General features: G+C 39.9%; 1 protein-coding gene across 2 annotated transcripts; it reads right to left on the bottom strand.

Annotated features, from left to right (window-relative positions):
* Positions 1–3,465: 3,465 nt before the first annotated feature.
* On the bottom strand, positions 3,466–22,376 carry MMADHC (metabolism of cobalamin associated D). Of its 2 annotated transcripts, none has more exons than XM_075609414.1 (8): positions 22,087–22,376; positions 20,337–20,379; positions 19,074–19,218; positions 17,606–17,823; positions 17,153–17,261; positions 11,261–11,391; positions 5,977–6,063; positions 3,466–4,163 (listed from the first exon to the last, which is right to left on the bottom strand). In XM_075609414.1, the coding sequence occupies exons 2-8, from the start codon at positions 20,343–20,345 to the stop codon at positions 3,969–3,971; spliced, it is 894 nt and encodes a 297-aa protein (XP_075465529.1). In that variant the 5' UTR covers positions 20,346–20,379; positions 22,087–22,376; the 3' UTR covers positions 3,466–3,968. The 2 variants fall into 2 exon arrangements, with proteins under 2 accessions (XP_075465529.1, XP_075465530.1); XM_075609415.1 differs by having other exon boundaries at positions 22,269–22,363.
* Positions 22,377–22,636: the final 260 nt, after the last annotated feature.

Here is a 22,636-nt window from a genome sequence, read left to right as displayed (position 1 = left end):
ATGCTACAACTGGAATCAATCCCAGACCTTTTATCCGGTTAAATGATGAAGAATTAACGAAGGAATAGCCCACACCTGTCCATGAAACAGCTTTTGAGTCAATTGTCCAATTACTTTTGGTGGGGGGCTACATATTAAAGAGAGGTTATTCCTAAACCCTTCCTCCAATTTGGATGTGAATACCCACAAATTAAAGCTGATAGACTGCACTTTAAGCCCATATTCATTATTTACCTGTAACTTGAATTTATTTTGGTACACAGCCGAAATAACAAAACTTGTATCAGTGTCCAATTATTTCCGGACCTAACTGTATATAGTATATGCAATTTTCCATTAGTATTATTGTTTTTGATTTAAATTATAAAGTACACATTCACTTCCTTACATACAAGGACACGCTATAGCGCTACTTAATTGTTATGTATATTATATGAAAAATTCTCTTATTAGAATGAATCAGTGACAAACACAAAAACAGTGTTTCACCTGAGTTTCAGCGACAGATCTGACTAACATAAAGGGCTTGTTCTGAGACCTCACCTGTCGTGGGTCAGCTAATCTAAAATTGCAAGCATGCTCTTTAGAGCTTTATTACTTGGGGAGATCGTGTTGAATGACACCTCAATTATTAACGGGGAAAAAGAGAGACCGCAATCAAGATGGCAGACAAGAATGGAACCTCTCTCCCTCGAGAAGGACCTTTGACCCTCTATTTTAAGATTCCTTTTTATTCCAGGACTATAGAGAAAGAGAAATAATAGACTCCTTTACAACTTATGATCTCATGACCGATACCTTTTTGACTGCCGTGTTCTCATCAACATGAACTGTATTATTTTGAGTGACTGACTTCATTACCTCAGTATGTATGCGTGCCCAACTGACTAAATACATTTCCTAAAAGGCTCATTTAAAAAAATGTTGGTACAAATAGGATAAATACACGGGTGTATATGAAAGTACAGTATGCGGAAGTACCAGCTAAAGCAATAGAAACGCTCTCTCTTTACCAGAGGGGGCCAACTCCAGCCCTCAAGGGCTACCAAACAGGTTTTCAAGATATCCCTGCTTCAGCATAGGTGGCTGTGCTGAAGCAAGGATATCCTGAAAACCTGACCTGTTGGCCGATCCTGTTCTATCCTGATTAATTTGTTAATAACTGCACGTTCTCCGCCAGCAAGTCTATGCAAACAATTTTTTATGAAAACACACATTGACATAATAAATCTAATACGTTACTGCTGGATTTTTACTAAAACACATTTTATTACAATGATTTTTACTTGACCTGTACAAAAATACTTATTTTCTTATGTCTACTACAATACTGTTGTATGAAAAGGTAACTGTACACATTGATTTCTCCCTTTCCTTTTAGGTTAACCTTTAGTAAAAACAAAAAGGACTTATTGACTTGGCAATATGAAGAGTGTTTATGTACAATACATTTTCAGTAGCATGGTCAGGAAAAAAATACTAACACAACATTGTTCATGGTTACATCTTAAAAATGACAATCTATAATAAGCGTTTCATCATTCCAGTTTGACCTTCCAAACTCACTTAGTAAAATGGCTTGGAGAAAGATGCCATGTTCTAATAGTAAAACACTGTTTCCCACTGAAAGTACTCCTTCAGATTACTGCTCCACACTAAACTTGATTATATTGAATATTGTTCTCATTTAGCACAAATAACGTACCATAACAATAACCTGTAAGTGTATAAAGGAGGTCCGTGATAAAGTATAAGACACTGCAGCGTAATATGAATGTGCTTGCTCATTCAGTTGAAAAATTACAGAATTAAATAAGATTAAGAAAACATATCTAAACCTTTTATTAAATATTATAAAGAAGATTACAGCGGGTTTCCAAGAAATGATGGCACCGAGACCTGCCATTTGATTGACTGTATTTGTTCATTTTATTCGTGTTCTATATTGAGATCAGGTTACTGGATAAATACACAGATTAACCCTTCAGCGATGTGGATGCGTGTAACATTATACAGCAATGTATCGCAACCTCGAGGCGTTAGAATAATTGAATGGGAAAGGCTTACTGACTGCCTGCCAGTGTAAAAACACCAAATGAGGGAGGCAAAACTCAAGTGCAAAACAAAGCCAAGCCGCCCCCCCCCCCCTTTTTTTTTAAACTTCACAATTTGTATAAATTACAAATAAACCCGACACTGAAAATGTTCTTTCCATAAAAATGTCACGTGTTCCGGATGTTTCAGAAAGTCAAGAGAAAAATGTAATTTCCACAAATCAACACAACAAAATAAAAATAACTAACACTGTGTACATCCGGGGTAGCCAATGCCAGTCCTCAAGCGCTACCACCAGGTTAGGTTTTCAGGACATCCCTGCTTCAGCACAGGTGGCTCAGTCGAAGTGCTTGTGTTTAATTACATTCGCTATTTCACTAGCACCTTGTTACATAGAAATCAGTAACCCAATTGAGACAGTTCATAATTATTAGTGGCTGCAAAGACAACGTATATTTCACTGTCCACCTGCTGCGGAGAGATAAAAACATGAATACCAGCATGCAGGTATTTTGGAGTTAAATAAATGTAATAGCATTCCTCCTCCTAACATCTTCTATGATTGACATTTTTATCTCATATGTAACTAATGCGGTTTATAGTTATTTCCCAGAATGCACAATGTGTGATACTTTGCTATTATGTAGCAATTTGAAATTACTTTTAAAGCAACAATTCTGCCTATACAACTATTATTTACATACAAATTGAATTATAATTTCCAGCTCCGGAGACCCCATGGTTTTTGAAATATTTACTGCTGTATGCACCAGTGCTGGTGTTCACTCCTGGGGAAACAATATGGCTGTCAAACTTTGCGGGACCCGTGGGCCAATAAGAAGCCGCCACGTCCTCGAGGAAGGGCACCGACACACAAAACAGTAACTATGTCAGGAATTGGGCAATCGTTCCAATTATGTAACAAAAACAAATAATGGTGCGGTTTGTTGCTTTACCTCGCCATTTGTCTGCATTGCAAAATCGCATGGGAAAAAAAAAATCCCTGGAATGGCATCTAACTACTGTATGTAGGATTAAATTAGGCCGAACAGTACATTTTCTGTTTTCAATAGTTTTAACATTGTTTCCGTGGCAAACTTTCACATTTGACCTCTCGTTTATATTGTCTCATACAGACCAAGCTGTAATACGTAGCTGTTGTGGTGGGGACAGAGTAATCTCTTCTAGACATAACAGTTTGAGTAACTAAGCCATTACATACTATATGTATATGGAAAGCCTCATGGACAAAAGTCTCCACATCAAAAAAAAAAAAAATGAATCCAAGGTAAATTTTACTGGAACTAGACAGAACAATATTAGTTGAGCTTATGAGCTACAATAATAAATTATTGTAAAAAAATTCATTTGTTTCGACTCATTCAAGAAATGAAAGAAAAAACAGCGGTGTCATTTGGGAAACCCTTTTATTAAAAGGTCTAATCTCCTCTGCCTCTCCTCTTAAACGCATGGCAACAATCCATGTAATCCTACGGGTGAAAACAGTCCTCCCGAAGCATGTGGCCATCTTTTCGCATTGACCCTTTACAGCCTTTGCTTTAACCCTTGGAGTGCCACAGTCCCATAGATCACGTGACCGCTTCTCCTCAGTTTAGATTGCGTCCTGTGCTCTGATCTCCCCTAACATTTTGTGATGTAACCGCTACGTCATTGGGCCCCTGCAGTGCCAGACCCCATGACTTAGCAGCCACATCCTGGGGCACTCAAACGGCTAAAGACCATAATTTATTTGGTGGTCCTATTTTTCATAAATAAATATAGCTTTTTTTATAATTTTATATTTAAGTGAAGTTTTTCAGAATTAAAGTATCCTTTCCTGATAACCAGGGAGGTAAATCATCAAGTAGGAAGACTATTGAGGTCAAACTTGGCTTTGTAGAATGCTGTAGCAGCTAGTTCTCTCCCAACTTCTTCATCACGTTGCTCTCTGAAGGCGCATTGGTAAAAATACTTCCCACAACAACGTGGGTACCCCAGATATTATGGCGAATGACTTTGCAGCATCCCAGGTCCTCCACTCGGAATCCAAGATGGCGATAGCGTTCATCGGTTTCAAAAAGGGAGTTGTTGGTGTATGGCCCAAAGTACTGCAGTAACAACAATAGAAAGAAGTTAGGCTACTATTTGCTCTTATTTACCATTCATTGTTGACTGTTTTTTCCATTATTAATTTTACAAGAGAAACGAAGTTTCAGAAAAAAATTAATTCATCCTTATTCACACCACAAAAGAAGAAAATACATTAGGGATTTAAAACGATACACTTTGCATCCCTCAATAAAGGCACTTACAAGATCTGACATTTTTTTTGCTGCCCTCCATTGGAGTGATACGAGAATTTGCCCTGGTGGCAGCAGCACCTCTATATGACCGTGGCATAGCTCAAAAGAACAACAATACCACATTTGTATTTGTCCTCTGATTTGGGGGAAATAGAGATAGCAAGTGACTCAATATTGTAATATATTGCTGCACGTTCACTTTCTGTGAGAGTGCCTCACCTCTAAAATACAGGAATATAAAATCTCCACTGAAGACTGAAAATGTATTTTCCACAAATTTCTATTCCATGGCAGCTTTGAGTAACTCACCAAATTATATAATGGACTTTGTGCCAGGTCCTGAAGAAAGTTATTATAAGAGCAATGCATCACTCTGTCAAGATGTGTTATACTTTTATATAACCAATAAGAACTGTGGAGTTTTAAAAAAATGTTTAATTTAGAAAGCGCTCAGTAACTGTTGCCATGATGACCATTAACTACTCTGGCCTCATTTAGAGACGCCATCAACTCTCCATCAAAACAGTTAGGGAAAGATTTACGAACTAGCGGTCCAGATCCTTTTAGGAGACACCTTATGGAAAGGCACTACAGCACCTGGAAGAAGCCATACCGCCGTATTTATTCAGCAGTTTTACCCAATTCATACAGTGTATTCTGGGAATTAACTAGAATCGATACACCGCCATGTGCCAAAAGGCATCAGAACTCTGTGTCCAGGACATACTTGAAAACGAGAGGTAACTCCAAGTGTATTACTCCAGGGTAAAACATTTTTATAAATAAATAAGAATACCTCCCTGAAAATAGGACATTGCCTACACTACTAAAAAGACTCGCAGCCTTAATAACCAAATGTGGGAGGAGGAGTGGCTCAGTGACTGAATCAGGGGAACCTGGTTCAAATCCCGGTGTCAGCTCCTCAAGACCGTGGGCAAGTCACTTTATCTCCCTGCTTCAGGCACCAAAAATATAGATTGTAAGCTCATCTGGGCAGGGACTGTCTGCAAAAATACAGCACTGTAATTGTGAAGCACTGAGTCCCATTGGGAGAAAAGTGCTATATGAAATAAAGTTGTTATGATTAATAATAGGACTGTTGACCAGGAGTCCACCAAAGATCAAAAAATAAATATAATGAAATGAAACATTGCACTTTCCGAAAATCCATATCATTTTATATGCCTGTTCTTCCGGAAAGCCTGCTCCAAGCAGGTGGCCTGGAAGACACTTTCTAGGGATGGTGGTCTTGCTACTGTTTAGTAAATGTCCTCTTACATTTAAAACTGGCTTATTTTAATATGTTTTGATTGTAAGCTTCTTGAAGCAGGGACCGCCTTCTTATTGTCTAAACTGTTTTACTCCTGTTATACATTGTCCTCTCTCCCATATTGTAATGTGTTGCGGTGTAGGCTGGCACCATACAAAAAAAATAAAAAAAATTAATAAAGGTGCTAGAGAGGACCTCCTGCAGCATGACTTTTCTGCAAGGCGTGTTATGGGGCCTGACCTCATCTACCAGCAGCTGAAAAATGACCTCCGAACCACGGTGGCAAATGAAAGGCTTCTTGTGGTACGGTGCCATTGGTTAAAGTAAATCTCCCCTTCAGTTACTTACTGCCAGTCCTGAGGATGGGTCAATAAAGTCAGCCCAATAGCCTTCTGTCCTCAATGCATAGCAAACTTCTTTGGCACCATTAATAAACTGAAAAAAACAAACAAAACATTTACTGTAAATAAGCTGGTGAAGCCATTAAATAAACCACTATATTAAAAACATATATTAACAGAATTGTTCTAACATAGTTATAGGTTTAAAAACTGTTTAATACTAAACTCCCACGATCAGAAGCATTTAACTTGTCAATCAGAAAAGTAGGAGGGTAGAACCCCAATCTGAAACCGACAGGCAGCAAACTTTCCAAAATACTTGTTCCCGCTTTCATGCCATTTGCTATTTTGGAGATGTAGGATTTGTCCATTTTGGGCGGCCACATAATATCAGCCAATGCAAATGACATACACTCCTACCTAATCCAGAAAACAGATGCCAAGATAGGAAGCCATGTGAATATTGGGCACCGCATGCTTCATCATTCAATTATAGTTCTTATCAGCCATTAATGTACTTCACATCATATACACATACAGTAAGTAATGTGTACAATTCACAAAGTACATTTTTTTATATACACACACATTATGGTGGATGAAAGAGGCCACAAAACACCTCCACCGTTGGCATATAGCAAAAAAAAAAAAAACATCACTTGTGAGCACATTCACGTCTTAGGGCTGTTATATACAACATGTGGCCGTGCGTGCCTATGCGAACGTGCGTGCCGCATGCTTTTCCTGTCTGTAGACCCGGGAGCTGCAGATAATGTATATGTATGTATATGTGTGTGTATGTGTGAGTATATGTGTGTGTGCATGGGTTGTGTGAGTGAAAGGTAGTCCTAAATAAGATTTTTTAAAGAAAAAAAAAAGTTTAATAAAGATTTTTTTTAGTTCTGCAATCATTGACGCGCACACGCACGCGCGTGTCACACGCGCACACGCAAAAAGATGATTTTCCTCATCTTCGCTGCTGTCTGTCGGCTCCCCTCTCCCTGCCGTGCGCGCGGCCCTTGTATAGAAAGGCTGACTGACGCCAGCCAACTAAAATTGCGCGCACGGCGTAGCACGCGCCCGGCACTATAGAACGTGCCTTAGACAGGTCTGAAACCCTGCCTTTCAACCATTATCACGCAGCAAACAGTGCTTCCACTGCAGCAAGGGATTCTGGGAAATTACATGCCAATGAGCACACGTGTCACCATTTTTACATGGAACGCATATAAGCAAATGCTATAGCTATATATCTCTATATCAGAGGATTCAAGAACAAGGAAGTGATGCGATTTGTTAGGAGTGATATATGAAAAGAGGACCAAGAGGTTAAAATTACTAAAATACAGGGCAATCATCACGAGTCATTATTACAATTCTTGCAACTGGTCATCTATGGATAAACGTAGCAGAACTTTGAAGAAGTCATTTGCTTTGACTGGTCATGTGGATTCCAAATGTGTACCTGTTCACTTTATTATGTCAAACCCAAACCCATTACCAACGTGTGTCGCTTACTACATTTTAATGTTGACATGAAAGACAAAAAAAACTATTAAAATAAGATCCTGGTCTAATCACGATCTGGACTGAAACCTTCAGTAGGGCGTTAACGAAAAGATCTGCACATACTACATGTTACAGGATAAAACCAAACTGACATCTAAACCATAGCACAGTGTGTGATTCTTTTGAATAAAGAAAAAGTAATTGAAAATAATATATACTGTATGTAGTGTACACAAAGCAACTGGGATCCTATAGCCACCATGACTTTTTGTAATGGTCTCCATTTAAAAAAAACACACACACACACACACACACACACTTTGGAAATGCTCCCAGACTGTGGTTTCGCTGCAAATTTGTTTAACACAAAAGGTATAATAAAAAATAAATAAAAAAAATTTGATCCTAAAAACATTCTACGTTTCAGCTCCTTTACACGCTCTGAACTGACGGTCTATTCATTTCAACTGGGAACATTTTACACTCCACAGTTGCTTTGCTCTGTACAAGAGGTGGCCAACTCCAGTCCAGCTACCAACAGGTCAGGTTTTCAGTATATCTGTGCTTAAGCACAGGTGGCTCAATCAGTGGCTCAGTCTTCGTGCAGAAGCATGGACTGATTGAGCCACATGTGCTGAAGCATGGATATGTTGGTAGCTCTTGGGGACTGGAGTTGGCTACCCATGCAGTCTACAGTCACATGGAATCAACTAGCTTCGGAAACCATGTTTTGAGCTGGGTTATCATAATAGAATTAAGCATCTATTAACGCTACAGTTAGATTTACGTACCTCTTTTAGACTGTATTTAATATTAAAATATCAAAACACTTGCTTATCAACTTCAAATCTTGAGCAGGTACATAGATATGCCCGACATCAAGAGACAGTATATGGATAATGTGAAGCGTGGGGAACGTGAATCAGAGCAAGGATAGCAATGTACATGCATATCATCAGCTGTCATTTACGGTATACGCAGTGCATGCCATATGGGTTGACAAGCATCACACAAGGACTTAGATCCAACCTTATGGACCAGCTAATTAACTGTGCATCAAGATGGTGATTTGGGATGTTTAGGGCTTAGTTTTCCATTTTCTGTCTAAGTTAACAAGATATGCATGTTTGCTGTACTAATTTACTTTGATGAGAGTATTTAGAAACAGAAAACTGAAGTGAAAATATATTCATGACACATTTTACAGTGCCAAAATGGGGCTTATTCATTTAACCGCTATAGTACCGATCGGGCACTATCCCACGGAAACACCCAGTGAAGGCAGGTGGAGTATCTGTGCAATAGTGCCCCGCTCTGCACTATCACAGGTTAATGAATAACCCCCCAATGTCTTGATAAAACACCCAGATGTATCTCAATATGTTTAAAATGTGTAGATGACTCAATTGCAACACACACACACACTATCTGCAGCTGTGGAAACATTCATGTAAAATATCCACAACACAGACGTTTTATAGATCTGCAAACCCACCTATATCAACTGCAGAGCTCTCGGCATCTTTGTGAATTTTTTGATTTGCAGAGTATTTTTTTTCCTTTAATGTAAACTGTCCTCACCTACTGCAAGTGTTCATCACTTTAACAAGAAGGATAAACCCTCAATTGTGTCAGGGCCCTCCTGTGATAACCTTTGTGCAAAGGGGTTAGATCTAACAAACCAAGCACCCTTATTCTGATTATATTGGAGTTGACAGGGAGGTGCACAACAGAGGAACCCGACAATTAATGCATCATTAAACCACATTACAACACCAATATCCAGCAGATCAGAACAAACGCACAAAACAAACTCAAGAGACAAGGCGCCACTGAAACAAAAAAAAAGGTTTAAATTCGGGTTCTCATTTTCCCGTTAATTTATTTTCTCGTAAACTGTAAAACAAAGAAAGAAAAAAAAAAAAGGGGGGAGGCCCACGACTCCAATCTAATGAGTATTCTTCAACTTCAGATTCCCTGTGATTGTGTTTAATGTTTGGTTACTTATGTACTTTTCAAATGTAAGCAATTACGCCTGGTCAGGTCTGGCCGATGAATAGTGAAATAGTGACACCTAGTGACATTTTTTTACAATGTCATTTAAACAGAAGTGTGCCAAAGATGCAGGAGGTGATTAAAATACTTGTTTAAAAACTAAAGCCAGAGAAGCCCAATGCTACATCCAGGAATAACACACTGCAATAAGAATGTATATATATTTTTTGCTAGGATAATGCTACTAAATCCCAGGGTGTCTAGCACTCTAGCAGCATTGTCTGTTTGACAAGTAAAAGCGTTTTTATTGCAGGCATCTTATGTATTTTATGTGCTTGATTGTACTACAAGGGGTGTATAATGCACTTTAGGGTATAAATAGCATCAGTATTGAACAATTCCCCACACCACTGAGGAAGTGACGGTCTTTGCGTCACGAAACGCGTTTGGGAAGGAGTTACAGTGTCCGTAAGCAAGGAGGGTTCCTGTGGCGCTTTTGCGTGACGTCAGCGAGGTGCGCCGGAATTGGGACTGTGAGCAGTGAGAGCGCTCGTGGTACATTGCGGTACACCCAGCACCCGATGTACATGTTGCGGATGGCACTTTGAAATTGTTTTATTGTAGCCAAGTTCATGCAAGTAAGTTCTTGGCAATGTGTCATTTTAATTAAAATCTTCTAGCAGTCTGCACTCTCTCTTCCATTGTCATTCTCTCCTTGGGGACTCACGGGGGACATATGGAGCTCATACGGTGGGGAACCAATTGAAGAGGCTGACCAAGTGGCGACAACACGTGGGATTCGTGAGGTCGAGGAGAAGACGCGGGCAAAAGAACAGATTCTCTCAACTGAATGAATCAAGAAATGTTCTTGTAAGTAGGCATTTTTTTTCTGGTTCATAGAATGGCAGCCCAGTGCTTGGTACTGCGCAATGGTGTGTTTTCCCGTGTGTATTTGATAATAGGAGGATCATCAAGGTGCCAGCCTTGTTTTTATCCTGCATCAACTACCAAGAGCACTGTGGAGCACTATGGACAATTTTATGGACTGGGGTAAAGTGCTGTTGTAGCGCCGGGAATCCCACTATTTCGAATTTCAACAAGACTATTTGACTAAGTGCCGGCCCTTCCCTGATATCAGGCTACAACTCCTGAAGTTTTCGGGAGTGCCCGATTAAAAAAAAAATATATAAATATAAAATGCACTGTATGCTCATTTGCATGTCTTAGGCAGGTCTGCAACCCCGCCTTTCACCATTATCACCCAGCACTTCCACTGCAGCAAGGGATTCTGGATTCAGCGCACACTGCCACTTTTTGCTTCAAAAACCATTTTATACATGGTTCCCTATATATATGCGCAACACAACAGTTAATCCTTTCAATATTAGATGGAGTTATAATTCACGGCAAAGGAGTGAACACCCTACCTTTGATAATAACACGTGTGATTTCATAACATTTCACTAGTTACTGTTTGAGCAGTGGCTGGCCAACTCCACCAATACGCCAGGTATTAGGCATATCCCGGTGGCTCAGACTTCAGCCACCAGTGCTAAAGCATGGATATCCCTAATACCTGGCCTACTGGTGGCCCTTGAGGACTGGAGTTGGCCACTCCTGGTTTAAGCCTTGCATGACCTTCATCTGAACAAACTCTCTGGATTTGCTCTGTCTCTGGAGACCACACACTTGCAAATGGCAAAAAACGATACTAAAAAAAGATTTTAGCAGTAAAGAGCAATTGCATTCTATTAAACAATGTACAGACGCAAAGCAGAAATACTTGCCTTTTCTATTAAGTTCTCCCTCTCGTTTTCCACCTCTTCACTCCAAGCGGTCATATCATTCAAGGTTTTCTGTGTTACTGTCAATACCATCAGACTATTACTGGGGACCTCAGGAAACATTGAAGCAAAATCTAGTATTAAGAAAATACAAAACATAGTTGTCATTACATATATTTGTCCTTTATATTTTGATATAAAATAATAATAATCTGATTTGCACAATGAGGGGATGAGAATACATACAAGGCTTACAATGTTCAAATAAAGACATACAAGCGAAAATAAGAATTGATGCATAACAAGTCAGATACAAAACATGAATTTGGTGCCTGATGTTTTTTTTAAATGTTGCACACTATTGGCCATTGAGGAAAAATACCTGCAAAGACTGGTTACAGCAGCAATGATGAAATGCCATTGTGGGATAGAGCAGAACATTGGAACCAGGGAGCCCCAGATCTTATGGGACTCACTCACAGGGTCATTGAGATAAGCTGTAAGTTTCTCCATAGAGGCAACTTGAAAACACTATAGGGGCAAAGGTTGTTTCCACTTTCTAGCAATTGAACATTTAACTGCAATAATTATGTGGGTGATCAATTGCCATGTGTTTTTAATCAAAGCCTGCAAGGTGCTTGCCCCCACCAAAAATCCACGGGTCTCTAGGAACATCAACATTAACTAGTTGAGCAATTGGATCAGAACTGTTGCTCCAAACTGGGACAATTTAAGGGCAAAACCACCAAATGTGTTGAGCCAAATTTGGTTACAGCCTTCCCCGCATAACTGATAACAGGATGGGTATATTACATGTAATGTTGCTGGAGTAAGAAGCCAACAATATGTAAATTGGTAGAAATGTTATTTTATTGCAGTACATATGGACGACGTGGACACGGCCTCCCACATATCAGAGCATCTCTTCTAGTTTGAGCTGCTGCCCCAGTTCCCTCCCCCATTGCAGCACACAGCAGTCTTTAGAATCCCCCGCTGATAACATTTGGTACACAGCGGAGGTAACCCCTTTCATTTGAGATTGTGGAAACTAACATTCAAAATGTAGCATTGGAGCTTTTAGGTAGCCAAAAGTTTAAAAACAAAAAAAACCACCAAAGTTCGAGCCAACGTAAAAATTCACACTTCGGTACAAAACATCGTGTACATAGCACGTCAAATGTTTTGGCTGAATCAACCAAAAATTGTAAACAAACCACACATCCAAGATGAAACTCCCAAATCCTTTAAAAACTTTAACCTCCAAGCAGGAGAAACCACAGATTGAAAAAAAAAATGGCCTTTTGACCCTTCTGGGAGGGAAGTATTAAATAGTCATTGAACATTAACACCATGCCATATGCTAAATGTAATATACGTAAGACCATCAGCCATATGCTGTGTCATGTAGCTTTAGAAGACAGAAGAATACATTAATATCAGAACAGTACTTTACTAATTTATTGCATGACTAGAATAATACAATAGTAAGTATCAGAATTACTGTTCTAGCAGTGTCAGGTATAACGCAAATTGTATTGAATTAACCAGTTAATGAACATCATTCAGCTCAAAAGTTAGAAGTAAACATTCCTGGTATGTGTTTATATGTATTGCGTATTTTCTAGTCATCATATCGAACAGCAGGATCCCAATCCACATGTAGGAGAGTAGTTTACACCTAAAGAACATGTAATAGTTATCAGAATTCGTAGCAACATTTTAAACTTGTTTGTACACTGACCCTGATGAAGGCCCTCCTTTAAAGATCGAAACGTTCTTTTTGTGTGTACAATACACGATTTTGGAACACTTGCGATGTGCTGCTTATTTTTTGCTCTGATCCCTGCGTCTGTGTAAGGCCACGTCCCCGCTGGCTACTGCAGCGCCCGCTGTGGCGGACGCTGAAGGGACAGGAGCCGCCCCTCAAATGGGGCCGGGCCCGCTGCCGCGCCAACAGAAACTCCTGCTCTCAAGAGAATTGAGGTCAGGACTTGCAACGGAGCGCTGGGCTACGCCCCCAGCGGTTCAGCCAATGAGGGCGAACCTGCCGCGTGACTTCACGGCCGCGCCCCCGTCACCCCCCCTGTCTTTCCCCCTGCAGCCCAGGGAATTCAGCTGCACGCGCCGCCAGCCTCGCAGGCACTGGGGCCGTAGCCCAAGATACAACTTTATTTCCTATGATGCGTGCACTTGCCAATATTTGCCTATGCCTGCTATAGGTGTGCAAACTGCTCTGTGGTTTAAATATAGTCCCGCAGGGTAATGGTAGTGGTGCTCAGACTTGGCATGGGCTCCAACGTCATAAAGTGAAGAAATATATAATGTCCAGAATATTCTAAATAAGTAGTTGCAATCCATCTGCATAGATATATAACAGGGGAATAACTCATATTGAGTGCCAACCTTTAATAAATTGATTATATACATATATGTGATATGAGATTACTAACCACAAAGGGTCACACTGCTACAAAACATAGCAGGACTTGCTAATACTCTCTCCTATGCTGTACTCCACACTGACCCACCTCCAATTTCCATTAAAGACCTTATGGTGCACCTAGAGTTGTGAACAATCCTGGGGTTCCTTAGTGACAACAAACCCGTTTATTTATCCAATCCTCATCCAACCATGGCTGTGTTTCACCATCTCCCAAAGATCCACAAAACGCTGATCTCCTCCCCTCCTGGAAGATCTCCAGAAGTGTGACCCCTTGTGGTTAGTTATCTAATATTACATATATGTACATAATCAATTTATTAAGGGTTAGCACTCAATAGGTTCAATTTGTGTCCTATGTCCAGTTAGCTATGAGGTTTTTTTTTGGGGATACGAAGATATAGAGATACACACACACACGTATATTTTTCGTATGATAGATGTATTTTTTTATGTAATTTGGATATATTTACATTCTGATGTAGGTGTGTGAATTCTGATTTACAGATAAACTATTATATCTGGTTATTTGTTGGTTCACACTCTAGACCACGATTATCCTTTTTTTGCAATGTTTTATGATGAAATCCCAGCATTTATATGTATTTCTTACGTGCTGATTATTGACAATGTAACAAAGCACAATGGCCAAATAACGTTTTTCGTATCCTTTTTGGCTAAGGGATGCGAGCCAATAGCAATTGACGCTTCCACGGTGTGACGCTTTGCGCACGGGCGGAGGAGAGTAAAGTCATTGCTATGGAGAACCTTTAAAAAAAAAAAAAATATGCTGATTTTCATACTCTTTGTACACCTTGATAAATCGCAGTTGCGCAAAATGTGTAGGTGCGTTTTTTTTAACCCAGGATATCCAGGCTCCTGTTAATAAAGGATGAATATTTTAAAGAGCTAAAGAAGATGAGTCTCGAAGTAACTAAGGATACGTTGGCTTCAGTCAATAATGAGGATAGTTGTGAATTTCTAGAAGCCCCTGGGCCAGCGATTACAGCACTTTTGAGCCCTCTAGGTTTATTTTTGGAATTGCATTTTCCCTCCACATTTTGACTTTATTTGGGCCAATCAGTGGTGAAGACAGGATTATTTGATTTTGTTGTTGTTTTTTTTTTATGGTGGGGGAGGGGGAAAGAAATTGGCCCATAGGTATTAACCCTTTGTTTGCAATAGGCGTTCATAAAGCATTGCCAAACAATGCCTTATTAGACTCTTTGGAATGTAAGGAGTGCAAGGGTAGGTAGTGTAGAGTGTTGCGGTCTTTGTGTAGTCTCCCAACAGGTCTTCAGGATAACCCTGCTTCAGCACGGGTGGCTCAATCAATCAGTCCCTGCAGCATCACAGGTGGCTCAATTAATTGAAGACTAAGCCACAGATTGAGCCATCTGTCCTGAAGCTGGGATCTCCTTAATACCTGACCTGTTTAGGGGGGCTTGAAGACTGGAGTTGAGCGCCCCTGAAATAACGTAATGATTTGTATTACATTACCCTATGGAAAGCCATGTGATGTATTTTCATGGGGATTTTTGGCGCGTTTCAGGAAATTGAGATAGTGACCGTAGCGGGTCTCTTGAATTACTACCCCCACAAAATATGCGAATAAGTTAACGCACGTTTACCCTGCATTTATAATGCTCAGTGTAGTATTGGAAAAAATATGATGCGTTCATTTTTTACGTAATGCAGAATATTATTGCTGCGTTAGTGAATCTAAAGTTTAGACATATTCCATTAAACACATCCCTTTTATTATTCCGCTTCGTTCATGTAGGGGACTGCCCTAAAGGAGCAGTCTCTCCTAAGGATAAAGTGAACAAACCGTAGCATGTTTAACAGGTTACATAGTCGATTTGTTTTTTTAATTGTGACATTAAAGAAGTATTATTTAATACAGGAAATTGGTGGGTGTTCCCAGCACACAAAGAGCAAATAAACTTAGGAAATAATAGTTCAACACTGTGTTATATTAAAAATTGAAATTGTATTGAAAATGAAAAAAATTGAGAGATACAGATTATATGCACCTTAACCCTGGCTGTGCTCAAAGCTGTGACCATGCAGCAAGCTTAAGCCTATAGGGAACCATGTTAAAAATGGTTATTGAGGCAAAAAGTGACACTGTGTGCTCATTTGCATGTCATTTCCCAGAATCCCTTGCTGCAGTGGAAGTGCTGTATGCTGGGTGATAATGGGGAAAGGCGGGGTTGCAGACCTGCCTAAGACATGCAGATGAGCATACAGCTATATTTGCATATATATATATATATATATATATATATATATATATATATATAATCAAAAATTAAATAGATGATACCGTTCTGTGGCTAACGAAATGCTTTTATTTGTGCGAGCTTTCGAGATACACTGATCTCTTCTTCCGGCGATGTTACAATGAATGAAGCAAGCATATCTATATCTATATATATATATCTATATATATATATATCTATATATCTAGAGATCCACACACACAGTGACAGAAACGGCATGAATACACACATCTAGGGATCAAAGTGTACAAAAATTAAAGTAAGCCTAACCAGCATATGAGGGCGGGGAGTGGGAAAAAGGGAAAACAAAAAAATGGGGAGGGAAAAAAAACTAAAATTATGGGGAACAAATGCCAAAAAGGGCAAAATAAGGAGCTGATCTGATGGGAAAGGGGGGGGGGGAGGCAACGTTTTGGGGCTGGATGCCCCTTCCTCAGGCCCGTTCCCACAGCACCTCTTAAGAGGAACACGTGGTACTTCCCTTTGACCCAAACCACAAGGGTCTCCCCTCTGCAAAATAGGATAACTACACCAGATAGATCTACCAAAATCTAACAAGCATGAAGATCACTATTTAAGGGAACACCCTCGAGATCAAAACCCATGGGTAAGCTAGAAAGCATTTCTAAATATGGACTCTAAGGTAACACTAACCCTCTATACAGATGGCCCAGCAAAAAGTTCAGGGTAATACTCCTAATGGATAATGTCAATTAGGTACCATAGAGCAAACCGGCCACTGTATCACAAAAGAACTATGAATAGGCCATCGGTTACACAATCAGTTTGTCTGTCCGCCTGTGCAGCTGCCATTTTAAACTTTCCATAGTAAACAAAAGCTTTGGAAGGGTTTTACAATATGTATATCATGTCTTTTGGCGACTGTGGTCATCTTTAAAACAAGAGTTGAACGGTCATGTTTGTTTCATCTATTGCTTGTATTGTAATTATGATGCCATAACACCTCAAACACAAACATACGTAGCACTGTTATGCTTGAATCCAGTCTCCCCAGACGCATGCAAAACATTCATTTTTCACAAAATACAATTACCTAAAACAGTTGCTTCAATGGAGACTGAATGACTTCCTAAGAAAGTCGATTATGCTGAAATGTTATTTACATTTTTTGGCCCGCCCTTTTAAATGTGTAGAATAAAAAGTCTGTACCTTTTCTTAGTAGCTCTGGACATGTTTGTATCGCACACTCTATCTTCGCATTTTCAAAGTATGTTCCTACACGGTTTATTTGCTGTTGCTGCAGAGAAACGTCATTCCCCTAAGAAAAGACAGCATACATTTTGACTAGGGAAATTAATGAAAGGGGGAGAGCGAGAGAAAGAGAGAGTGTTGTATATGGTTTTGCGGGATCTAGCATCTGATCAACTGAATATATGAAACAAGCAGAAGAATATAGATGCAGAGCAGTTGAGAGCCAATGCAAATGCAAACATATGTTGATTGTTTTGCACAAATTTACACAAAACAAAAATGGTACAAAGATTCCATTTGCTGATAATCATACAACTTTGCTGCACTCATTTTAAAATTTGAAGAGCCATCAATAGTTTTTTTTCATCACCCTTTGGTTTTTGGTGACGGAACCCCGATGACTTTTCTTACCTGGAATTCATTCACAAACTGTGCCATTACAAATTCATGCCTTTCACTTGGTGCAGGCTCAGTTAGAAGATCAGGCAGATTTTTATGAATTTGGATTTTCTTGTGAGAGTCCATTCCATTCACATGGGTATCAAACCCTGCGTTACCAGGAAGTTGAAATCTCTGATCTTGAGGACCAAATGGGCCCATTGCCTCATCTGGCCATATTGTTCTTGGAACTGGAAGACAAAAATGCATTATTTTAAATGGCAGTGCATCCTAGAAAATAATAAATTAAACATTGCCACAAATTATATTGTAACTTTCTGTCGGATGAGTTGAAGGACTCCTTTCTTTTTCCAAATCTGGCTTGTAGTTGCAATTCTACCAATACTGAAACTATCAGAATTGCTCAAAAATGTGATTGTCTTAGTTTTAGTTGCCTGTGTTGTAGAGGCATCTCTAGTGTCATTATATTATAATATTGTGTGTCTTCGTTTAACGCCAATGAGATATACAACTATAGTTAAATCACCCCAATGAGGAAATACGCTTTATGCGTATGGGTAATTATTTGACAATAAAAAATATAAATCATGAAAAAAAACTGAGGCATGGGTCAATCAATGTAGAAAACAGAATTATGAATTATGTACCTATAGTATAAATCAAAAGGTTATACTAATATATCATTTTTTTCAGATCAACTCTTTGGTGCTATAAGAAATAAGAGGACAATGTTCTGAATTATCTGGCACTAAAAGGTATTATCCATATACTGTACATGCCCATGGTGAATGTAGATAGTGCAGAGATATATCTACTACTATTGTCACTGAAAATTCAATTTCAAAGGAAAACTTGGGGTTCCATGGAGTATAAATTTAACCTCTTACAGCATTTGCACATTGTAAACAACAAAGCATGTATTCCGTTGGGTCTTATACAGCATGTTAAAATATGTATGTTTTTTTGGGAAGGGGGGGGGCATTTTGACCATTATTGTTCTTGTAACGCATCATAACATTTTCTACCATGCTATGGGCTCATGAACAGGAACAGGATACCACCTACTGGACAGGATTAGTGGTAAAAGTAAATCCCATAACCTAGGGGTGGTCAACTCCAGTCCTCAGGGGCCACCAACATGTCAGGTTTCCAGGATCTCTCTGCTTCAGCACAGGTGGCTCAATCTTCGACTGAGCCAAAGATTAAGCCACCTGTGCTGAAGCAGAGAGATCCTGCAAACCTGACCTGTTGGCGGCCCTTGAGTTCTGGAGTTGCTCACCCCTGCATAACCACTGGTTTAGACAATATTTAGGATGGTAAGCAGATGTGTTCTTTGCCTGACTTCCCAGTCAGTGTTTCCCGGGTGCCATTCTATTGGCGATTAGCCGCCCTCTTCAGAATCCGTTTTTAGAAAGTTGGGCCTCACTATATAACGACACTTTCGTTGGGTCTTTTAAAAGTATATTACATTATCCCTTACATATGTCAGGAGGTGTAGCAGCAATGTAAGGCTCATCAGAGCCTGAAGATCCAGCTGTGGAAAATGCCCGGGTATTTTTGACCTTTCTTATCAGGGAATAAAACCCTGGGAGGTACGTAACCAGCCTGGCTCTGCTACAGAGCACCTGAAAAACATAAGTAAAAAAAAAAATCATGTAAATAACACTTAACAGAATATTGAACATATTACATGTTTACTGAAAAAACAAAAAACAATGTTTAATAAAGAATTGGCCGCATGTATTGTCCCTAGTAATGTCAAGTTAGGCAATGCTTTTAGATTGTAAGCGTGTACACAAACAAATACACCTGCAATAGTACATAATATACATGTTGGATATCACCGCCTATGTCCAACCAGACTAATAATATCCAACCATTGTTGTGGGGAGTACTAAAGTTTCTGGTTTAGGCTAGAATAATTAAGTAATAAATCCCTGAAGAACAGGGCATTACTGGCCAATAATGCCCGGGCTGGAAGAGTTGAAGGCCTGAGGCGACGCCAAGGGACTTTAACCCAGCCAGGGCATTATTGGCCAGTAATGCACTGTTCTGAGGGGATTATTACTATTATAGGCTTTTTTCATAAATAATAGATACTTGTGTAGTTATATAGATTTTTTTATTAAAATAAAATGGTAAATACATTAAACCACCTCTATATACACTGACACTGCAGCCATCTATATCCACACACTGCCGCCCCGTGTACGTACACACTGCCGCCCCGTGTACGTACACACACACACACACACACACACACAAACTCTGCTGCTAGACACACATACAATACAACAGCACACCGCACACACATACACACATACACACACACACTGCTGTTACACCCATAAACACTGCTGCTGACACACACACTGCTGCTGCTGACACACTGACACACAGTGCTGCTGCCACTGCCACTGACACACACACACACACACACACTTACTTAGCAGCTACACACACTCTCGGTCCCCCCTTAACTCAACTAAGTCTGTCAGCTCTGTTCACGGAGGGAGGCAGAGGAGTCACAGCCTGCTGCTGCTTACTGACCAATCCCCTGCCCTATCTCAGAGCTTTTCTGGAAATAAACACTTTGCAAGCTGCAAAAATTCCGGGCATTACTGAATGGAATACCGGAATTTTAACCAGAGAGCAGGGATTTCAGTAATACCCGAAATTGTACTGCTTTGGCCTATAATATAAAAGGTAACTTTAACATAATGTACTTATAATTATCACTCACATTAGCCATACTTTGGGGATTTTCCTGTATAATTTCTTTTTCCCTGAAACAGAAAAAAACATTCAAAACCAGTAGTATGTCCAATTATTCTTTCATTATATACAAAATGATTTTTAATTATACATACAATAATGTAAATATTCATAATTACTTCACACCCCTGGGAGGACCTTATATGAATCAATTCATTTTAACTGCTCATTAAAATATGCAACATAGAGCAGTATATAATATACAAGGTCTTAGGGGTAAAAAGACAGTAATGCTGGAAGTTTAGCACTTAATATATATCGATATCTGAAAAACCTTGCTTGGACATACTACTGTCTGCCAGGAAGCAATGATAGATTATACATACATACATATATATATATATATACATACATATATATATATATACATATATATATATATAGATAGATATAGATATATCCTATTCTTATACTTTGGGCTCAGTCTTTCCCCTTTGTCTTCATCTTATCAAGACGTTGGCGCTTTTTAATGGAGTAAAAAATGAGAACAATATTTACACATTTTGGCTCTTAATTTTTTTTATACAGCATGGGCTACGGGGTGTTACCTGGAACTGAAATTGTTATCTTGCGATTACCATGAGCCAATAGGTAGCTGTCATCCATCGCAGCTTCCTATTGGATGGCCATTTAGTCACCAGGAAAACCAGGAAGTCATTCTAGTGACTTTACCGATAAGTAACTCGGGAACTGTGGGGTCCCCTGGAGCGGAGAAGAATGTGGATCAGCTCCACGGTGACCCCAACCAGTTGTTATCCAGAAAATAAATATATAATATATATTTTTAGATTGTAAGCTCTTCGGGGCAGGGATTTCCTTTCCCATTGTCTGATTTTTGCTGCACTTATTGTATTTTTATAATTCCCTGTACTGTATTCTTTGTGAAGCGCTGAGTACACTTTTGGCGCTATATAAATAAAGACATACAATACAATAAGACAGAATTGCTGCTTTAATCCCTTCAGTGCCAGTAGATGATGCCACCTTTGTGGCCACAGTCCCGCCAGCGCTTCCGCATCACATGACGACTCTTTGGAGCGATCACGTGGTGCGGCTTCTGTTCCCGGCCAGATGCGTGACGGGCTCGCCACCTCAGTACAGTACACGATCAGCACTCCAACGGAGAGTACAGCCCCTCAATAGCAAGCAAGGGACAAAAAATGTACGTCATAAGGGTCCCTGGGGTGGCACTTATTTGGACCTACACCGTACTGTATGTCATTAGGGCACTGAAGGGGTTAAATCTAGAAAGTTCAATTCTTCCTGTGCCTACCTTGTCTATGCAGTGGCCCTGTATTATTGCACCAGGAACTATCAAAGCTTCTTCCAAACCAAAAAAAATTGCTGCTTCTCCTGTCCAGATATTTGATGTATAACCCATCAAGAAGCATCCCAGCTGCTAACTGCCACACTGACCGGCGTTACCCCCGGATAATCTTGGGTTCCCCTCCCCCTCTGTACCAGGGTATTGTAACTGTCATTGTTATTGTCTTTCACACTCCCATTATACTACCGCACTGTGGTATATGCTGGCACTTTCTAAATAAAAAATTACAACAACAACATGTGGCTGTGGAAGTGAGACATATAAAAAGGCCTGACACAAATCTCTTCATATTTTGAAGGCAACAACTTAGGCCAACAATTCAAAAGGATATATATATAACATACAGGACAGTCTGGAAATGAAAGGTGTTAATTAGCTGTGCTTTTCTTACCCTCTGTCAGTGTCCCGGCCCCTCCTCAGATCTGATGCAAACAACACACAATTGTCACACCAGGAATATGCTGTCCTCAAGGCCACAGGCTAGCCCTGCATGTCCAGGGAAGGGGGTTATGAGCAAGCAGTGCACAGTGTCACCTTCCCAATAAGCAGCCTGTGCTGGTGCTTTCTTCCTACCTAATTTTACTGTCTTCAAGGGGTTAAAACAAACACACACAAGAGAGTCCGGAAGTAGCGTGTGTCCTTCTGCTGTGAATGGTTAAACGATGCAGGCGTGTGAGAAGCCTTCTCTGATTGGTGAGAACGCTGAAGCCGTGAGAAGCCTTCTCTGATTGGTGAAAAACGCTGCAGCCGTGAGAAGCCTTCTCTGATTGGTGAGAAACGCGGCAGCCGTAACGGGAATGGAAACTCGTCTGTGATTGGTTCAAAATGCTGACACTAGTGCATTGTGTGGTGTGGGCGGGGGAAGGTGGGGAACCAGAATATGATTGGATGCGAGTGTTGACTGACAATCAGCTGGGCAAATGGAGGTCAAGGGAGGCAAA

This window comes from Ascaphus truei, chromosome 7, assembly GCF_040206685.1.
Source record: "Ascaphus truei isolate aAscTru1 chromosome 7, aAscTru1.hap1, whole genome shotgun sequence".
Classification (NCBI taxonomy): domain Eukaryota; kingdom Metazoa; phylum Chordata; class Amphibia; order Anura; family Ascaphidae; genus Ascaphus; species Ascaphus truei.
Note: the sequence above shows the minus strand (reverse complement) of the source record. Positions and strands in the feature narration are given on the sequence as shown.

Excerpts from the sequence above, each read along its gene's own strand:
- MMADHC (XM_075609414.1), bottom strand. Across the intron at positions 17,824-19,073 it reads TGCTACACCTCCTGACATAT|TTCCAAGAACAATATGGCCA; the intron begins GTAAGGGATAAT and ends TTTGTCTTCCAG. Across the intron at positions 17,262-17,605 it reads AGTTTGTGAATGAATTCCAG|GGGAATGACGTTTCTCTGCA; the intron begins GTAAGAAAAGTC and ends GTCTTTTCTTAG.